Source organism: Quercus suber, unplaced genomic scaffold (genome assembly GCF_002906115.3).
Source record: "Quercus suber isolate HL8 unplaced genomic scaffold, Cork oak 2.0 scaffold_120, whole genome shotgun sequence".
Classification (NCBI taxonomy): domain Eukaryota; kingdom Viridiplantae; phylum Streptophyta; class Magnoliopsida; order Fagales; family Fagaceae; genus Quercus; species Quercus suber.
The window spans coordinates 542,031-563,843 of NW_027069585.1; the positions used below are offsets into that span (position 1 = coordinate 542,031).

Sequence of the window (21,813 nt, forward strand, 5' to 3'; positions counted from 1 at the left end):
AGAGTAATATCCTACAATCCCTCCAGTCAAAGTAATATCCTACCAAGTATTGTAACAAGTAGTACAGTACTGAGGAATTGACGCGGAGATAGAAGGAATTTATAAACTGCCACCGAATCAACTACCAATATCAAGTTGGAAGTCTGCAAAACCTAATAACTATGCTAATCTGAGAGCTTCATGAACCGCCTACAATTCAACTAGGCAATTGGAAGTAAATACAACTTTAAATTAAAAACTCACCTGTGCCATTGGGATCACATATAATACCTCTTGCTCTAGACAAGCCTGAATTACCTTTAGAGCCATCATATATGCTTAACTTGACCTGACCAAATTCTGGAGGGGTCCATGAAATCTAAGTAGGAATTTGACTTACTAACAGAGTAGAGTCAGAAACAATGTAATCATCATTTAGTCAGTCAGGTTAACAAATGACAGTTGTCCTAAATGGAAACTGACCAAACTTATGGACTACCAAATAAAATACAGGGTCTAAATAGAACAGTCATATATTTCACAAGATAAACAGACAACCATAGTCGCAACCCCAAACCTGAATCTCATACTGGATATGAACCTGATTAATCTGCATCTACAATAACAATTACTGGTGCCTTCTTAATTGCTTCTTTGGCCATAACATCTGCTATAGCTTTTGCCTTTTGAGTAGCATTTGACTGACTTGTTTTTTCAGCTACCAAATTTGTTTCTTGTGCCTTCTGAGCAGAACCAGATGATGCTGTACTGACAACTCCATCTTTTTGACCGCATTTCTGAAGCCGAGCCCTGTGCTTCTTCCCCTTTATATGAGCCTCTATCACTACTCGAGAGTAAGCACCTTTTTGACACATTTCACACCAAAACTTAAACATCTTGTTCCTTTCAAACCCTTCTGTTTTGGCAGATCCCTGCTCTGCTTTTGTGCTGCTTGTCTTCTCAGAATCTTCTGCAGTTTGGTTTTCTGGCAGTGTAACTCGCTGATGTTTACTCTTCAAAGATCCTGTCATCTCCATTTTCTGGCCTGAACCACCCCCAGTTTCATTCTGCTTAAGTGATTTCCCTTTTAAATTTGCCTCCTGTCCTGAGGTCCCAAAATCAGTGCTGTCTATAAGCTTTGAAGGCATTGTAGTTTTTTTTGTCGATGGTGTGGAGCTGGTACTCCTGCCTGTTCTCTGAGCTCTAAGCCCTGCTTCCTTGGCCTTGTGCTTCCTACCTTGAAGGTGTTCATTCAAAGCTCTCTCACTTAAGGCACTAACCTGACAGATAGCACAACTCCACTCCTCCTTGGGTCTCTTCTTTAAACCAAATGGTGGGAGCTCACTAGTGCCCCCTGCAGATGCTGTTTCAGCTTTCCGCTTTGCTCCAGAAATATTTGGAGCGGGCTTAGCCTGCAATAGAATACTCAAACACAATACATAAGAGGAAACTCTTGTATATAATCACCTGGTGAATAGTGAAACCTCAAGCATCATTTCTCGTGTAAATCCCATCCTCCACATTTAACAGTATAGGATAAATCTAACTTCCAATTACCTTATTTTAAGCAATTTAACAACAGATATAATGTTTGGAAATTTGACCAGATCTGAACATTGGAAAGGAGAACTAAGGATTTAGCATGAAGTATTTTTTATTATAGAGTTGGGGAATGTTGCTCTACGTCATTTCTCAAGGGGGAAATCCAGGTCCTACCCATAACACTTTCATCAACCACACAAAATTCAACAATAACCAAGCCTTAGTCCCAAAATTTTGGGACCGGCTATGAATTCTCTACAGACTAGTCAAGATCAGCCATATGTATTGTTTTCCACCATTCTATTCTATTTTGGAGTTATTCTATCTACTACTTCCTTAACTGAATGTCATTTTCACTCACTTTAACAAAACTTTTGGTATTTCAATAACTATTTCGTTCCCTCAACTTAAATTAACTTACTCTTTCTCATTGTCACATTAATCACTCTCCTCTAAACATAACCAAACTATCTCAAGTGACTCTCCCTTAACAGGGAACTCCCTATCTTTAACACTGTGTTTGAATGAAGAAATTGTTAAATACACAGAATTTTACAAATGACAGGGTTCACATCTCTATCATTTACAAATTTCATTATTTGGATGTAATGTGAGACTAATACTTCATTTACTACAGAGACATCGTTTTGCACTTGCCATCATTTTGCATAAACCACCATTAAGGAAAAAAACCAAATTGTCTTTGATCAGATTTAAACCCATCATTTTCACAACAACCCTTCTCTCATGGTTGTGCTCCAATCTGTTCTGCACTAAATCTTCCTTCTCCTCCTTCCTCTTTTTCTAATCTTCTCTCTCACTTGATTTCCATGGCCAAAAACCTCTCTCTCTCTCTCTCTCCTTGATTGATGGTGGTGGCACAGGGTGGTTTGGCAGTAGCTCTTGGCTATAGCTGTAAGTAGGTTCAGGTTGGGGAGGGCTTATTCTAGGATTTGGGCTTTCACAACCGCATTCAACAGGCATGGGTGATGGTTTTGCAATGGGTTCTGTTAATGAAACTTGTAACAGTCAGTAATATGCCGGAGGCAGTGGTTTTGATTTGTTCCTTGAACAATCATGGTTTTACTGTTGTGGGTGTTTAGGCTGGATTTGCCTGATTGAGGTGGAATTTGTGGTTGGGATTTTGGCCAAAAGTTTTTGAGGAAATTTTAATTTTCCACCTTTACAGCCAATTTCAGAATTTAAAATGATGGCTTGACCTCAAATTCTAGGCTTCTAGCTACAAATACCTTGCCCAAACACACAGTAAGTGGATTTCCTCATTTTGAATCGTATGTTTACTTTTATTTACTTATCATCTTGAACACTTTCAATTCAGCTACACTTATCTTCTTCATCCACCTTGCTATTATTCTATAATTCACATTTCTTAAATCCCTGTATCTTTATAAATTATTTATCCATGATATCAAAATCTTTCGCTCTTAGGTATCTCTTGGCCATCTCTTCATCTTTTTTCTACTTTGCTAAACTTTTTTTTTTTCTTTTTTAAATATCAATGCTCCGAAATTCTAAAGTCTCACCAAAATTCTAACTTGAAATTAATTCCACATCTAGTTCCATGCACAACCTATATCATATACAAAGGGCATATACACCAAGCAACTTCCTCTTGAATTGATTCAGTGAGCTTATCCATCACTAATGCAAAGAAATATTGACTTAATGATGATTCTTGGTGCAAACCTAAAGTCATAGGAAACTCATTTGTGATGTCTCCTTTTGTTATCACACAAGTTACAGCTCTGTCATACATATTCTAAATCAACTTAATATATAAAGATCTTTAATTTTATATTTTTCCATTAGGAGTCTAAATACGAAAATTGCTTCCGTGGTAGATAGCCCAGTATTAAACCAAATTAATTCTCTATTGTTCAGTGTCTTAACCTATATTCAATCACTATCCCAAATTTTTATGACGTAACTCATTAGTTTAATTCCTCGGTAATTTGCAAGTTTTGAATATCTTCCTTGCTCTCGTAAATAGGTATTAGACACTTTGCCTCCACTCACAACGCATTTTTGTTAACACTTAAGATCTCGTTGAAATTGTTTGTCAATTAGCATACATCCAAGCATTTCCAATCTTTAATAAAATTTCATAAAGTCCCATGACCTTTCATATTTTCATTCTCCTCAATGCATCCTTTACCTGCTCATCAAAATTCTTTGAAAAAACCTATGATTTATATCCTCAATTGGGTTACTCAATTCGCGCTAATCTTTTGTATTGCTTCCATTAAAAAGTTTATTACAATAATTTTTCATCTCTTTTTAAAAAGCTCTTTAATGCAATTGAAACCATTCAAGTCTCTTCTTTTCATTTCCCTTGTTTTGGCAAGGTTATAAATGTTCTTTTTTTCATCATTCATCCCCAACTTGCTATACAACTTACTATATAATTTGCTTAGCCTCTTGGACAACTTTTTTTGCTTTACTCTTCACCGCTCTATTATTTTCAAAACCCAAATTTTCTCTACATCTAGGTAGGCTTCCATAGCTCCTATTTAATCTAATTGATGCTTGAACCTCATTACTCCACCCCAAAGTCTCCTTAGTTTTTTTTTTTTTTTTTTTTTTTGATAAGTAAGAAAGATGTATATTCAAAAAGCTATTTTTTTTTTTTTTTTTTTTTTTTTGATAAGTAAGAAAGATGTATATTCAAAAAGCTACCTCATGTGAAAAACTAAGTACAAAGGAAAGAACTAAGGAACAAAGGGAGAGAATCACTAGAGGTGAGTCCCCAAGCCCTAGACCAATCAAAAAGAGAACCACTAAAAGAAGCAAGCAACTGGTCATTAGATTTGTCCATGCCCTCAAAAGTTTGCCAATTTCAGTCCCTCCAAATACACCACATTGGGCACAACGGAGCTAAATTCCAAATGCTAGAAGAGTGCTTTCCAAACCAATTCCACCAATCGAAAAGAGTATCTACAACCAATCTTGGCAAGACCCATGAAATCCCAAAAGAACTAAAAACCAAGCTCCACAATTGATAAACTTTTTCACAGTGGAGTAATAAGTGATCCACCGTCTCCCCATTACAACGACACATAATACACCAGTCAACAATAACAAGGCCTCTACCACGCATTGTCGCCTGTAAGAATCTAATCCCAAGTTGCCGTCTAAACAAAGAAAGAAACACGCCGAGGAGCCTTGACCTTCCAAATACCTTTCCAAGGAAAGATAATAGGCAAGGGACCTTGTAGCTTATTATAGAACGAGTGGATGTCAAAACCCCCATTCTTCGTCAACTTCCATCTCATACGGTCTCCGTTCTCAGTTTGAGGTAAATTAGATCCCAAGATACGAAGGAATTCATCCACAACATCCAACTCCCAATCATTTGGTTCCCTAATTAAAAGAACATTCCAACTTCTCCGTGCCTTTATCCCCAACCGTTCAAGAGACGAGGCCACAGAAGCCTCTCTATTAGAGGCAATCCCATACACTGCCAGGAAGGACAGTTAGAGTGGTAAATCCCCACACCACAAATCTGTCCAAAACTTCACTTTATCCCCCACCCCTACCTCAAACCGGATATTTTTGCTAACGACCTTCCAACCTTTCCAGATACTTCTCCATAAACCACACCCATGTACACCCCTACCCAACTTGGAAGACCATCCCCCCCAATCTTCCCCAAACTTCAAAGCTACAACCCTCCTCCAAAGACGTGTCTCCTCAACCCCAAACCGCCATAACCATTTTCCTAGTAAGGCTTTATTAAAAGTAGTTAATTTCCTTACTCCCGAACCACCATTCGCCATAGGTGCACACACCTTATCCCATCCCACCAAATGCGCCTTCGAATCCCCCCCACAAAAAATCCCATTTCAACTTCTCAATCTTATTAGCCACATGCAAAGGGATGGTAAAAAGAGATAAATAGTAAGTAGGAAGACTAGATCATGTACTCTTAAGCAACATCAGTCTTCCACCTTTTGACAAATACAACTTCTTCCACCCAGCCAACTGCCACTTAATTTTCTCCAAAATAGGATTCCAAATAGTAGGGGACTTATAGGAAACCCCCAACGGCATACCAATAGGTCATAGGCAAAGTCCCAATCCTGCAACCCAAAGTCTCCTTAGTTGATCACCCAAATCCTTTAGATTCTCCAAAAATTTCTTTAGCCACTCCTTTAATACAATTAGACATGTCATTCCATCTTATCATCATCTTTGTCTAAATTTCACTTTCCTTCTTTGATCATTTTATCTTTAAACACATTTTGTTTCTTCCCCTTCAACACCCACCATCTCATCCTTGGGTTTCTTTGTCTTTTCCTTCTTCTAATGCAAATATTACCACCAACCTATGGTAGGTAATTATCTATTTTGGTATACCTTACAATTGTTACAACATCAATCCTTAGTTCCAAATTGTTGGAGTTGGCTATGGGACTAAGCCTTAGACCTAAATCATTACAACATCTCATGATGAAATTTATTTGACTAATGATTGTCCCACTTTTGAAGATAATTAAGTGTGATTCCCTCTTCCAGAACCAAGTGTTAATTAATATCCAATTATACACTGTTACAAAAATATTTAGGTCTCCTCCAATAAAAATCTTTTTCACATTTGGTAACCCTTAAATCAATTCATCCATATCCTCCCCAAATTTTTGCTTCATGTATTCTTCCAATCTTATTTGAGGAGCATAAGCACTAATTAGGTTAATGGTCTCTTCTCCTAGGATAAGTTTTATTGACATAATTCTATCTCTTATCTCCTAACCTCAACAAGTTCTTTTTTAAGACTTTTACCTATGATTATATATACCCCATTTTCATTCTTATCTTGTATGTTCAAAATTTGTAGATTTCTCATTCAATCCCCAAAAGACATTATATTTATTCTCCACCTAGTCATTGTATATACCATTTCCATTAGTTTCCCTTATAAAAGACCCTATAGTCTAAGGCTCTGGTTGGTTGGGAGAATGGAAAATGTTAGGAGGATAGAAAAGTGGCAGAATAAAAAATATTTGTTTTTGGTAGAGAGGATGGAAAAGTTGAAGGATTGAGAGTAAATTACTATTATGCCCTCATTATAAAAAGTAGAAGGATGGAAAGTAGGGATAATTTTCCATTTTTCTTCTCAACAACATTTTCCTTGCTCTTTTTTACCCAATTTGGAAGGAAAAAAACTGATGAGCCTAGGTGGAAAAATCCATCCACCCCATTTTCTTTCCTCTCCTTTTTTCACTCCAACCAAACAATAGAAAATCACATTTTTCTCTCCTTTTCCCTTCCCCCTTTATCCATCCTCCCCCTTTTCACCCCAACCAAACATAGCATAAGTGGATACATCCTATTTTCTTGGACTAAATTATTTACCCGCATCTATTCATCAAAGTGCGGTCACTTTGACCCATCTTTTACTAACCCTTCCCCCTTTTTTCACTACATCCGGGGTTCAGTAAAGGACACCCAAACATGTATCTATAATGCATTCATAATAGAGTGACTATATTTAATGATGACCATCAACCTAAGGCAACCTATATCCTTTTTAAAGCTTAAGACCAGTAGTGAACCAAATATATGATACAAAACACATACATAGACAGAGTTATCACCTACAAAAAATAACAGGTAAAAGTGGATTTCACAGGTTTTATTCTAGAAAATATGCTCATTGACTGCCTACATTTAAAACTAAGGAGTGCATTTGGGGGATTGCTTGGAAAAAGAATATGGAAAATGTCAATGACTCTGACAGTGGGTTCCTCTAACATCTAGCAACTGTGTCAGGCCTAAAATGACAACAGATAATTTTCATTAATCACTTCCATGTACTACAAAGCAAATAAGGTAACAGTTCCATCAAAATCAACTTGTAATGTCATAAAGTGAATTCAAATCAAATTGTGATTCAAGTTGTATTTAGGAGGATACTTTAAAATGTTCAATCTATTAAAATAGGACATTAGATGCACATAAAAATAGATTGTTGATTGTTTAAATTCATACAATTACCCTAAATTTTAAAATAAGCCTTAAGATTTATTAGGTTATACCATATCTTGTTCATTTCATAATCTACAGAGCCTGAAATGTCACTCACATGTGGAATTTGACACATGACACACATAAGCAAATTAATTTTTTTGGAAGGTCTTTTTTTTTTTTTTAAAAGAAGCAGGCAGTCAGGCCTAAAATGACAACAGATAATTTTCATTAATCACTTCCAAGTAATACGAAGCAAATAAGGTAACAGTTCCATCAAAATCAACTTGTAATGTCATAAAGTGAATTCAAATCAAATTGTGATTCAAGTTGTAGTTAGAAGGATACTTTAAAATGTTCAATCTATTGAAATAGGACATTAGATGCACATAAAAATATATTGTTGATTGTTTAAATTCATACAATTACCCTAAAATTTAAAATAAGCCTTAAGATTTATTAGGTTATACCATATCTTGTTCATTTCATAATCTGTAGAGCCTGAAAATGTCACTCACATGTGGAATTTGACACATGACACATAAGCGAATTAATTTTTTTGGAAATTTTTTTTAAGAAAGTAGGCACACACATTGATGCGGGAGACACAAGAATATTTTTATTTAGTATTATTAATGTTTGCAAGTCAATTGTATTTTTATGTTTTAGGTCCTAGTAGTTTATTAAGTTATTAGTATTTTAATTTGGATGCATGGTTATTTTTGTAATAAGGCAATTAGGGTTTCCTAGCCGATTAGAACTAAGGTTTAGCAATCCTTTATAAGCAATTTATTGTACTCCTCAAGGAGATAATTGATATTTTGATAAATGAAAAAATGGCCATTTGGTCTCTTTTGTCTAGTGCTGACTCCAAATCCACCCTAGGTGCTGACTTCTAGTGATTTCCCCGCTTAGTGCTGACTCTTAAGTTATATCCCTTTATTTTATTGTTGTTTCAATTTTGTTCTGATTGTCCTGCGTCTCACACACACGTGTATGTGTGTGTATGTATGTATTTTTTATAAGTAGACACTCATATACGAATTGATAAGATAGGGGATTAATTACACAACAATGAATAAGTTACACTTCCTCAATTTAACTTCTGAAAAATTTGTAAAATAACACTTTTAATCACTTAAATTGCTATTGTTTTGAAGTTATTTTGGTATTTAACCTTTTTCCTAAAATCATGTTTGAAAACACAATTTCACAAAAACTCATCCAATTGAGGACAATTTTAAGAGAAAATGTGTTTTTAAAACATTATTTATAAATTTTTTTTTTTTTTTAAAAAGTCCCCAAATAACTTCAAAGCAGTGTTAATTTAGATAATTATTATTAAAATATTATTATTTTACAAATTTCGTCTAACCTATTACATATACAAAACAAAACAACAAAGAAAAAGAAAAAAGAAGCAATTACTTTTATCCATACTTCTTGTTAACATAGGATTTGAGGGTGTCAGTTTTTTTGACAGCATTAAGGATTTCAAATCATAAATCTTAAGATCTTTGAGACAACCATAGACTTCTATCAGAAAGGATTCATGACTAAGATTCTTTGCGATCAACTTGCATGTGTTAAGCACACTACCAGCGTTCATCCTGAGCCAAAGGATTCATGACTAAGATTCTAATCATTTTGGTTAAGTTATTTGATTCAATTTGTAAATCATAGGATTTTGACAACTATAATTTTATAATCATATTTGTCAAAATCTTATGATTTGCAAAAAGAATTCTTTCAACTTTAGCCAAAATAATTTGAACAGCTGTTATAAATCCGTTGTAGGAGAATCCTTCAGTTTTCTCTTTGAACTTAAGATAACTTGAATTTTGAATACCATTAAAGGCTTTTATATATGTATATATATATATATATATTTTGAAAAGACAAAATTGCAGTTTCTACCTTTCTATTCAATAAGGAGGATGAAAAGGTGGAATGATGGAAAAGACAGGAAGGATAGAAAGAAGAGGGGGTGGAGTAGATACTAATTTTTCATTTTATGTGTTTGGTAAGAAGGATAGAATGTTTTTTTTGATTAGCTAAGAAAGTGTAATGACAGGATCATTATACTTGAACATAAAATTGAAAGGCTAAATTTAAACTTAATTACGTACTAAAGAGACTTGTTCGAAGTAGGCCTCTACATGGTTCAATGCAGTCAAATTTTGCCAAGGTTTTTTCACCATAACGGCCTCATTGGTTTCCCAAAATTGGGAAATGAACTGCACCAGTGCATGGGGGGTGCCAAGCTGCACCAGACTCAGTTCTAAAGAATGACAGGATCATTATACTTGAACATAAAATTGAAAGGCTAAATTTAAACTTAATTACGTACTAAAGAGACTTGTTCGAAGTAGGCCTCTACATGGTTCAATGCAGTCAAATTTTGCCAAGGTTTTTTCACCATAACGGCCTCATTGGTTTCCCAAAATTGGGAAATGAACTGCACCAGTGCATGGGGGGTGCCAAGCTGCACCAGACTCAGTTCTAAAGTTCTACCGATTTTGTCAGTTGACTCAGTTACAAAACAGAAGCCCAGCAAATTACAACCTCACAAACATCACCAGAAATATAGTGGTGTGAAAAACTAAGGAAACAACAACGGAGGACTCATTGCCAAAAATGGCTTTTATGGGAGGCAATGTTGAAAACAATCAACGATAGCAAAGCAACAATGACCGTACACAGCATCACCACAACCACAAGGTCAGATTGGCGGATCACATTTACCTCTCTCTATCCTAGTTGAGAATTGAGATCGGGTGCAAGATTTGACAGAAGAGAAGGGGAACTTGGGAAAAATTATATGTGAAAAGGCCGGTCAGTGAAATTTTAGGCAGTTTTCTTGATATCTTGCCAACCACTGCATCAACCTAGTCGGTTTTGGCAAATTTGTGACTGATCACTGCCACCGACTCGTCGGAAACTATTGTTTGCTGATCAGTTTTGGTTCTGCAAGAAGGTCAATGCCGGTTGGTGTGTTTGGTGACCTGAAGGTCCTGAACAGCTCTAGTAAAGTACTTAAAAATGTATGGACGAAGGTAGGACAGCAACCAGTAGAGCCTGCTGCATATGCACATGGTAGCTTTCTCCAAGTGAACCCACACATGAAAAATCAATAACCAAGGATCATCAGAGGCATCAACCTAGATTATTTTGTGTCTAGATCACAATAACATCTCTATACAAAATTTTATAGCAAACATTCGTAGCTGCAGTGATCCAGTAATATAATCTACCTAATCAATGACTATGATGCCCCTTTGGGACTGACTTTTAAAGTGATGTTCCAAAGTAGAAAGGCTACCAGAAGCATATTTAGCAAGCCTAAATACATGTGATGTGATTCTAAATATGAATGAGAAAAAAAAAAAAAAACTATTATTTTCCTCTTAAGCTCATTCTTTTTTTCTCTCATTCATATTCAGTTTCACATCACATGTCTTTAGGCTTGCTACATATGTTGTTGCTCTAGCTATTGAATTAGTTAGTTCAAACAAAAAAAAAAAGGAAAATCATATAGCAAGTTCAAGCTATCAAATTAGCAAGAACACCCAAACTCAATCCCTAATTGAAAGGGAGTGAAAAGCCACAAAAGTTCGCTAACAATTCTTTCATTTCTCAAGAACAAGTTGCCATTTCAACTACAGAAAACTCTTAAATAAGACAACATGATGCTGCTCTAGCTAAAACGAGATCATAACCACTAATTCAAATCTAATCTAACGATTCTACATCTGTGCAACTATCTGTCCTGCAGTTGCAGACTCAAACACATACACATAGCATGCGTTAAAACATGCATACGTTATGCAAATGTGCACACAAACATGCATGCAAACACACATGTTTATGTAATGCTAGTATACTCATATATATTTAGATACATCTACGTACATATTAACCAAGGAAAAATGTAAAGAAAAAAATTATAACAAACTTCCAATGTATATTTCCCATAGGTGCGCATTTGTTTGCATTTATTGGCCTCAAAATGTTTTTGAAGTGGAGAACTTTTACAATTAAGTTTGAAAAGATTGTTTGTCAACCTAGAACAAAAGGTAATTTTGGATCCATTTATTTGACAAGAACGTCGTTATGTATAAGTGAAAATTTGAAACTTTTCTCTTTATACGACCTAAATCTAGCAATATTTTCCTAATATTAGGAAAAGCTTTACGTCACAGCTACATTGACAAACTTTATAACCTCAAGAGGTGAATATAGCAATTTCACATTGGACAAAAGTTTTCTCCATATCAACTTGGAGGAATTTCCTCTAATCCATTACATGGTGATTCATAAAACTATCACACACTTTATTTAAATAAGTCACACAACTCATTTAGTAAGTCATGTGACTAAAAGCATATGTGGATGATTTTATTAATTGCCACGAGGTGGGTTAGAGGAAAACTTTTTCCTTTCAATTTAAGATCCCGTTTGATGTGGTGTATTTGGAAGGAGAGAAATAGTAGGTGTTTTGAAGACAATGAGCGTTCCATGCCTGATCTCAAGCTTCTATTTTTCCGAACCTTACTTGACTGGTTCTCTGTGTGGAGAAACCAACCTTTTTCTTTAATTTTGGATTTACTTGACTTTTGTAATGTTCGTTTTTGATTTGTTCACCCCTGTATACTCCCTGTGTACTTGGGTGTCTTTCTTTTTTTGATATCGATGAATCTTTATTACTTATAAAAAAACAAAAAAGATCCCCTAGAGTTCTTAGAGTAACTACACCATAAAGTTTATAAAATCATATCCATTCACTTTGAATGAATGGATTGAATTTTGATACATTATCAATAATTTAAATGGATACCAAAGTGGAATAGTTAAAGTTTATTTAAACTTTTAATGATGTGTCAAAATCCAATCTTTCTAAAATGAATGGATAAGATTTTAAGAACTCCAAGGTGGAGTCACATGGGAACTATGGAGGATCTCAACCCTAGTAGTTTCACCGAAACTAGTTGAAAACACATTAAGACAGCATATAACATAACATCAACAATAAGGCGAGATGTAAGATTGGTAACTAACCAGTACAATCAACTTATCCTTGTTGGTCTCCGATGGGGGCCTGATATCGACTGGCATAGCTTCCGGCAACCTCGGCTGTGGCAGCATTGGAAACATATCGAATGCGTTGATACAACTGGGAAATGCAAAGCCACCATCAAATGCGTGCATTGACAGTCCATACTGGAACGAAATCCTGCCCTCAGCTGAGAGCCTCCGCAATGCCATCTCTCGCTCTATCATCAGCTCCCTCCTCACCTCCGCTTCGAGCAGTCTACGCCGAGTTATCTCGGCTGCAATTATTTCCTCTCTAATCCGCGCCTTCTCCAGCTCACGCTGTGCTATTGCTTCTCGGGTGTCATTAGGGTTTTGAATTTGCTCCAAGTTTGGTCTCAGACTGGTGGCTGAAAATCCAGCTGATACTGATATAGGATTTGCTAAAAAAAATTCAGTCAATTACATTAAGGAGAAAGTTATGCTTTCAGTACGTAATTGGGCCTAATCAAAATTTCATAAACTTCCTTTCCTTTCTTTTTCCTTGGTTCTCTTAGCAAACAAACAGACGAGACAAGCATTATATATACATATATAAAAGAAAACAAAACAGATCATTCGATTAAAGTTATGCTCTGTTAGCTAAAAAGTTATGCTTCTTCAGTAATTGGACCTCATCTAAATTTCAGGTATTTAAGTTCCTTTATTTTCCTAGGTTTTCTTAGCAACCAAACGGAAAGAGAGAAGCACTTGATAAATTTTTCATAATAAACAAAAAAAAAAAAAAAAACAGTTCCATTCACAGGGAAAAGCTATTTTGAAGCTTAAACTTGGAAAAACTTTCTTTTTATTATTGTTATTTTTTGGATATTGAAATATAAAACAGAAAAAGAAAAAAGAAAAAAGAAGAAGATAAAGGTATAGAGGAACAGATAGAGAAAAGAGGAGACCTCTCAAAGCTTGTTTGGAGACGTAGTTGGAGGTGGAAGGAGCAGTGGGATGAGGTGGTGGTGGTGGTGGTGGTGGTCGGTCATCAACAGCTCTAAACTTGAACTCCATCACGGACACAGATCTATACACGGAGAAAGTGAGAGAGAAATTGAAATTTTGAGAGTGTGGGTAGTACTGGAATCAATGAAGGATGTGAGACTGTGAGTACTGGAGTGAGGAAGATAAAGTAGGCGCGTGACTGGAGATGCAAAGGATGTGCGTAGGAGACGTAGTTGGAGGTGGAAGGAGCAGTGGGATGAGGTGGTGGTGGTGGTGGTGGTGGTCGGTCATCAACAGCTCTAAACTTGAACTCCATCACGGACACAGATCTATACACGGAGAAAGTGAGAGAGAAATTGAAATTTTGAGAGTGTGGGTAGTACTGGAATCAATGAAGGATGTGAGACTGTGAGTACTGGAGTGAGGAAGATAAAGTAGGCGCGTGACTGGAGATGCAAAGGATGTGCGTGGTGGGAACGTCAAAAGGTTAGGGAAAAAAGAGAGAGAGAGAGAGAGAGAGAGAGGATCGGTATCTCCGTGCATAAGTATGAAAATGTTAAAGTAAGGTGTCGTGTCGGGAGTCAAATCTGTCCTAGTATTTGTGTGTGAGTGTGAGTGTCCAAGTCCCAACCCGGGAACTAGTTTGCAGATCAAAAAACAAAAAAAAAAACCCGGGAACTAGTTTGAGTTCTAGTGGGTGCGTCCACACCGCAGAGAAATGTGATAACAGTAAAGACGTGTTTAGGATCACATCAAATTCCGCCACTTATTTTACAAGTCTCACGTGTGGAGTCTTTTGTCAAAATATTACAAAAAATGAAGTTTATTATTGTTATAACTACTGTTCAAAGTTATTTAGTAAAATAAGAAGAGAGACTGAATTTCGGCAACACCATTGTTGAAATTGTAAGAAAAAGTAAGAGAGAAAATAAAGTTGAGTGATGTGATTGGGAGGGAGAAAAAATGAATTTCGGTAATGATATTACCGAAATTCATTTCACTGCCCAAGCTCTACCCGTGAAGTGCCCTAGTGGGAGTGCCTGAATAATTTACCAATTGTGGAAACCAAGTTGCCAAAATATTGAGGAGAGAGAAAATATGAATTGTGGCAATCAAGTTGCCGAAAATTGGAGGAAAAGAAAAAAAATTGTTGCCAAAATATGGGGAGGAATTAAAAAAAAAAAAAAAACTGCTACGTCCACAATATTTTTATAACATTTTCACAACAAATCACAGGTGATTAGTTGTTATTAGTTCAAATTTAAATTTAACACTGAGATTATTTTTTTAATCCAATAATAACAACCAATAGTAACCTATCATTTAGAATTTGTTGTAAAAATGTTTAAAAATTTATTATTTCTAAAAAAAGTGGCAATTGATTTGTGGCAATGGCATTGCCGAAATATAGAGGGCAAAAAAATTTGTGGTCATTGGCATTATATTGATTTATGGCAATGATATTACCGAAATAGAGGGGCAATTGAGTGCATTATAAAACAAACTGGCCTTTGACAATCGTTGAGAGATTGGAGGACATCAAGTCAAACCAATACTATTAACCATTCGATTTGGAAACTCTGTTGAAAAAAAGGAATGGAGAGGTTTTAGTTGTTGCCAGCATGGTAGAGTTGACCTTGCTTATGGGGATGCAACTGTAGTTACATACAGCTTTCTTTTTTTTTAAAAAAATAATGGATTGGAGGATGGACTTTGTGTATGTGATGTAAGCTGTAGTTACATACAACTTTCCTATTTCGGCAATGTTATTGCCCAAAATCAAGCAATTTTTTTTCCTTCTATTTTGATAATGTCATTAATACAAACTAATTGCAACAATTTTTTTTCCCTCCTATTTCGGCAATGCCATTGCCACAAATCAATTGCCACTTTTTTATTTTTTTTAGAAATGATAAATTTTTACAATATTTTTACAACAAATCCTAAATAGTAGGTTGCTATTGGTTGTTATTGTTGGATTAAAAAAGTAATCTCAGTGTTAAATTCAAATTTGACCTAATAACAACTAATCACCCGTAATTTTTTGTGAAAATGTTGTAAAAATATTGTGGACGTAGCACTTTTTTTTTTTTTTAATTCCTCCCCAGATTTTGGCAATCACTTTTTTTTTTCCTCACATTTTCGGCAACTTGGCTGCCACAATTGGTAAATCATTCAGCACTCCCACTGGGGCACTTCATGGGCAGAGCTTGGGCAGTGGAATGAATTTCGGTAATATCATTACCGAAATTCATTTTTTCTCCCTCCCAATCACATCACTCAACTTTCTTCTCTCTCTTACTTTTTCTTACAATTTCAGCAATGGTGTTACCAAAATTCAGTCTCTCTCCTCATTTTGCTAAATAACTTTGAACAGTGCCTATAACAACAATAAACTCCGTTTTTTGCAATATTTAGCCAAAGGACTCCTCATGTGTGTCCCTTTACCTCATCTTACTTGTATTTTTATTTTTTATTTTTTTTGATAATCCCTCATCTTACTTGTATAGTTCATACTAGTAAACTCACTTTTGAATTTGAATTTGAATGTTAAAAAAAACCTCATATGTACGTCTCATAATCGTGACTAGGATTGCGCAAAAGTTATTTTGCACCAACATTTCGATCGAATTTCACACAGCTCGAATTGCTAAAGGAGGTAGTTGATAGGGGCGAAGGTGGTGATTGATGCACTCATTTCCAATGTTGGCCAGCCAGTATGTCAATCATATGTTTTGGATCTCAACAATTATCGAATCGATTGTCAACCTTATATATATACACACACATATATACCTATATATTTTACAAAATACTATAAAAAATACCCAAAAATTGAAGTTCAAAATTGTGTTACAAGATTTCCACACCAACCCAAGTCAAATTTGAGACTTCCTCCCTCACACCCACAACAAAACCAACCACCAATTCCTATGTTGTCTTCGATCTTCAAGCAAAAGTTAGAGTCGTCATATCTTCCACTGTTTCTATCTTCACCTACCCTTTTTCTTAGGTTCAATTACTTGGACTGAGCCCAAAAACTAGCCTGATCAAGACCAACAAACCGACACCTAATGGGGCTAATTGGTGCAGTTTAGGCCTAACCAACTAGAATGGTTCAACTACATAAACCCAAGAAAATCCAACCGTTTTAACCATGAACAACGCTAATTGTGACCATATCAAGCAAATTAAAAGATATTTGAATTAAAAAAAAAAAGAAGAAGTAAAGATTGAGTACACCGCCTCTAGTGCATTGGAGCAATTGCGATAATACACATGGCCAAAAGTAAATTCGTGTCATCGTCAAAATGGATCTAGTGTATTGGAGCGCACTAGACCTAACCCAAGACCTCAAATCAAAACCCTAGAGGTTTCAACCACTCACAAGATTTTATCTTAGGCACCATTGCTCCTTATTATCAGCCTTGAAACTAAAAACAAATTGGCACCAATATACGATGTTATAGTGGATGGCTTCCATGAGCTCATGAATAACAAGATCGGAATAAGTCAATGAGGTTGTCCAGGCCCAGGGGCGGAGCCAGGAATTTTTGTTTGGGGGGGCCAAGTTGCGACGCTAACATATTTATCAAGACAACTTCCACACCCACACACACATATATACACACGCGCGCGCTTTTTATTATATATACACACATATATATACATACTTTTTTATTTGATAAGTTATATATATATATATATACACACACCCAACCAAAAAAAAAAAAATTTTTTTAATATTTTCAATCAAAATTATTTTTGACGGCGATCTTTCATAAAAAAATTCATTTTTTCTATTTTCATAGTCAAAATCTTAAAAAAAAATTATTTTAAACACAAATTATCAAATTTTATGCTAAAGTAAGTAAAAAATCTTTCAATTGAACTAATGAAATTTTCAAAAACATGAATGATCCAAAACTTGGAAAAATAAGTTAGGCTCCAAACATATTTAAAACTACCTTACTTTAACACATTATATGGCAACTAAAGACACATTTCATGTGTAGTTTTAGTGACAAAATTTTTTTAATGAGTCAATGACTTGTTAATCGTCACATAACGGGTTAAAAAATATAGATTTAAACATATTTGATACCAAATTATATCAAATATTTAACAAAAAAAAAAAAAAAAAAAAAAAAAAAAAAGCTATTATTTTCCTCTTAAGCTCATTCTTTTTATCTCTCATTCATATTCAGTTTCGCATCACATGTATTTAGGCTTGCTACATACGTTGCTGCTCTAGCTATCAAACTAGTTAGTTCAAACAAGAAAAGGAAAATCATATAGCTAGTTCAAGCTATCAAATTGGCAAGAGCACACAAACTCAATCCCTAATTGAAATGGAGCGAAAAACCACAAAAGTTCATTAACAATTCTTTCATTTCTCGAGAACAAGTTGCCATTACAACTACATAAAACCCTTAAATAAGACAATAGGATGCTGCTCTAGCTAAAACGAGATCATAACCACTAATTCAAATCTAATCTAACGATTCTACATCTGTGCAACTATCTGTCCTGCAGTTGCACACTCAAACACATACATATAGCATGCATTAAAACATGGATACATTATGGAAATGTGCACACAAACATGCATGCAAACACACATGTTTATGTGATGCTAGTATAATTTTATATATATTTAGATACATCTACGTACAAATTAACCAAGGAAAAAAGTAAAGAAAAAAAAATTATAACAAACTTCTAATGAATATATCCCCTAGGTACACATTTGTTTGCATTTATTGGCCTCAAAATGTTTTTGAAGTGGAGGCCTTTTACAATTAAGTTTGAAAAGAGCGTTTGTCAACCTAGAGCAAAAGGTAATTTTGGATCCATTTATTTGACAAGAACCTCATTATGTATAAGTGAAAAATTGACACCTTTCTCTTTATACAACCTAAATCTAGCAATATTTTCCTAATATTAGGAAAAGCTTTACGTCACAGCTACATTGACAAACTTTATAACTTCAAGAGCTGAATATAGCAATTTCAAATTGGACAAAAGTTTTCTCCATACCAATTTGGAGGAATTTCCTCTAATCCATCACATGGTGATTCATAAAGTCACACACATTATTTAAATAAGTCACACAACTCATTTAAGAAGTCATGTGACTAAGTATATATGGATGGTTTTATCAATTGCCACATGGTGGGTTAGAGGAAAACTTTTTCCTTTCAATTTAAGATCCCCAAGAGTTCTTAGAGTATCTACACCATAAGGTTTATAAAATCATATCCATTCACTTTGAATGAATGGATTGAATTTTGATACATTATCAATAATTTAAATAGATACCAAAATGGAATAGTCAAAGTTTATTTAAACTTTTGATGATGTGTCAAAATCCAATCTTTCATAAATGAATGGATAAGATTTTAGGAACTCCAAGGTGGAGTCACAAAGGAACTCTGGAGGATCTCAACCCTAGTAGTTTCACCAAAACTAGTTGAAAACACATTGAGACAGCATATAACATAACATCAACAATAAGGCGAGATGTAAGATTGGTAACTAACCAGTACAATCAACTTATCCTTGTTGGTCTCCGATGGGGGCCTGACATTGACTGGCATAGCTTCCGGTAACCTCGGCGGTGGCAGCATTGGAAACATATCGAATGCGTTGATACAACTGGGAAATGCAAAGCCACCATCAAATGTGTGCATTGACAGTCCATACTCGACCGAAATCCTGCCCTCGGCTGAGAGCCTCCGCAATGCCATCTCTCGCTCTATCATCAGCTCCCTCCTCACCTCCGCTTCGAGCAGTCTACGCCGAGTTATCTCGGCTGCAATTATTTCCTCTCTAATTCGCGCCTTCTCCAGCTCACGCTGTACTATTGCTTCCCGGGTGTCATTAGGGTTTTGAATTTGCTCCAAGTTTGGTCTTGGACTGGTGGTTGAAAATCCAGCTGATACTGATATAGGATTTGCTAAAAAATTCAGTCAATTACATTAAGGAGAAAGTTGTGCTCTGTTTGCTAAGAAAATTATGCTTTCAGTAATTAGGCCTAATCAAAATTTCATAAATTTCCTTTCCTTTCCTTTTCCTTGGTTTTCTTAGCAAACAAACAGAAGAGACAAGCATTATATATACATATATAAAAGAAAACAAAACAGATCATTTTATAGTAAAAAGGTTCTCTGAAAGCTTTATAAAATTAGCTAAAAATAAAATCATTCAATCACATGAAAGAGAAAGTTATGCTCTGTCAGCTAAAAATCTATGTTTTTTCAGTAATTGAACCTCGTCTAAATTTCAGGTATTTTAAGTTCCTTTATTTTCCTAGGTTTTCTTAGCAACCAAACGGAAAGAGAGAAGCACTTGATAAATCTTTCAAAAAAAAAAAAACAGTTATATTCACAGGGAAAAGCAATTCTGAAGCTTAAACTTGGAAAAACATTCTTTTTATTATTATTTGTTTTAGGATATTGAAATATAAAACACAAAAAAAAGATAAAGGTATAGAGGAGGAATAGATAGAGAATAGAGGAGACCTCTCAAAGCTTGTTTGGAGACGTAGTTGAAGGTGGAAGGAGCGGTGGGATGCGGTGGCGGTGGTGGTGGAGGTCGGTCATCAACAGCTCTAAACTTGAACTCCATCACAGACACAGATCTATACACAGAGAGATAGAGAGAGAGAGAGAGAATTTGAAATTTTGAGAGTGTGGGTAGTACTGGAATCAATGAAGGATATGTGACTGTGAGCACAGGAGTGGGGAAGATAAAGTAAGCGCGTGACTGGAGATGCCAAGGATGTGCGTGGTGGGAAGGTCAAGAGGTTAGGGCAAAGAGAGTGAAAGAGAGAGAGAGTGGCGTATCGGTATCTCCGTGCATATGTACGAAATTGTGAAAATAAAGGGGGTGTTTGGTAGAGTAGTTTGAAAATTGTTGTTTATTGTTTTTTGAAATACGTGTGGGTGAAAAAATGTGTTGAAATGCGTGAAATGCTGTTTAAAAACTAAAAAATGTTGTTTAAAATGCACAACCAAACAGGGCAGGTGTCGTGTCGGAAGTCAAATTTGTACTCTTGTATTTGTGTGTGTGAGTGTCCCAACTCCCAACCCGGGAACTAGTTCGAGTTCTCTGGTGGGTGCGTCCACACCGCAGAGAAGTGTAATAACAGCAAATTCTGCCGCTTATCCACAAGTCTCACGCGTGTCCCTCTAGCCTGTACCTCATCTTGTATTTTTTTTTTTTTTTTTAAGTCCCTCGTCTTACTTGTATAGTTCATATTAGTAAACTCTCTTGAATTTGAATTTGAATTTGAAAAAAATATTTAAAAAAACTTCACCTTTACATCTCAAAATCATGATTAGGATTGTACAAAAGTTATTTCACACTGACATTCCGATCAATTTACTAAAGGAAGTGATTGATAGGGCAAAGGTGGTGATTGATGTACTCCTTTTCAATGTTGGTCAGCTAGTATGTCAATCATATGTTTTGGATCTCGACAATCATCAAACCGATTGTCAACTTTATATATATACCTATATATTTTACAAAATACTTTTAAAAATATACAAAAACCAAAGTTCAAATTTGTGTTATAAGATTTCCACACCAACCCAAGTCAAATTTGAGACTTCCTCCCTCACACACCACACCAAAACCAACTACCATTTCATATGTTGTATTTGATCTTCGAGCAAAAGTTGGAGTAGTCATATCTTCCACTATTTCTTCCTTTGCCTACCCTTTTTCTTAGATTCAATTACTTGGATAGAGCCCAAAAAACTTGCTCAACCAAGACCAACAAATCAACACCTAATGGGGTTGATCAGTACGGTTCGAGCCTAACCAACTAGAATGGTTCAACTACATAAACCCAAAAAAATCCAACCATTTTAACCAATGAACAACGCTAATTATGACCATATCAAGCAAAGTAAAAGATGTTTGAATTATAACCAAAAAAAAAAAAAAGCCCCCCCCCCCCCTTGAAAAGAAAAGAAAAGTAGAGATTTAGTGCAATGCCTCAAGGGCATTGGACAAGTCACAATAATACGCATAGTTAAAAATGAACACGTGTCATCATCAAAATGAATCTAGTATATTGGAGCGCACTAGACTCAAGCCAAGTCCTCAAATCAAAATCCTAGAGGTTTCAACCCCTCACAGGATTTTATCTTACACACCATCACTCTTTATTATCGACCTTGAAATTAAAAACGAATTGGCACCAATATACGATGTTATAGTGGATGGCTTCCTAGGAGCTCATGAATAACAAGATTAGACGAAGAAAAGGAGGAA

General features: G+C 35.4%; 1 protein-coding gene across 4 annotated transcripts; it reads right to left on the reverse strand.

Annotated features, from left to right (window-relative positions):
* Nucleotides 1-387: 387 nt before the first annotated feature.
* LOC112025121 (uncharacterized) lies at nt 388-20,403 on the reverse strand. Of its 4 annotated transcripts, none has more exons than XM_065775842.1 (3): nt 20,052-20,403; nt 19,071-19,471; nt 388-1,391 (listed from the first exon to the last, which is right to left on the reverse strand). In XM_065775842.1, exons 1-3 carry the CDS (start codon nt 20,155-20,157, stop codon nt 585-587), a joined length of 1,314 nt encoding a protein of 437 aa, XP_065631914.1. In that variant the 5' UTR covers nt 20,158-20,403; the 3' UTR covers nt 388-584. The 4 variants fall into 4 exon arrangements, with proteins under 4 accessions (XP_065631914.1, XP_065631915.1, XP_023913554.1 ...); XM_065775843.1 differs by lacking the exons at nt 19,071-19,471; nt 20,052-20,403 and adding exons at nt 12,565-12,947; nt 13,488-13,747; XM_024057786.2 differs by lacking the exons at nt 19,071-19,471; nt 20,052-20,403 and adding exons at nt 12,565-12,965; nt 13,488-13,747.
* Between the last annotated feature and the right edge of the window lie 1,410 nt (nt 20,404-21,813).

Excerpts from the sequence above, each read along its gene's own strand:
- LOC112025121 (XM_024057785.2), bottom strand. The coding sequence starts at position 13,596 with ATGGAGTTCAAGTTTAGAGCTGTTGATGACCGACCACCACCACCACCA. Across the intron at positions 12,981-13,487 it reads CTCCAAACAAGCTTTGAGAG|CAAATCCTATATCAGTATCA; the intron begins GTCTCCTCTTTT and ends AATTTTTTTTAG. Across the intron at positions 1,392-12,564 it reads AGGATAAGTTGATTGTACTG|GCTAAGCCCGCTCCAAATAT; the intron begins GTTAGTTACCAA and ends ATTCTATTGCAG.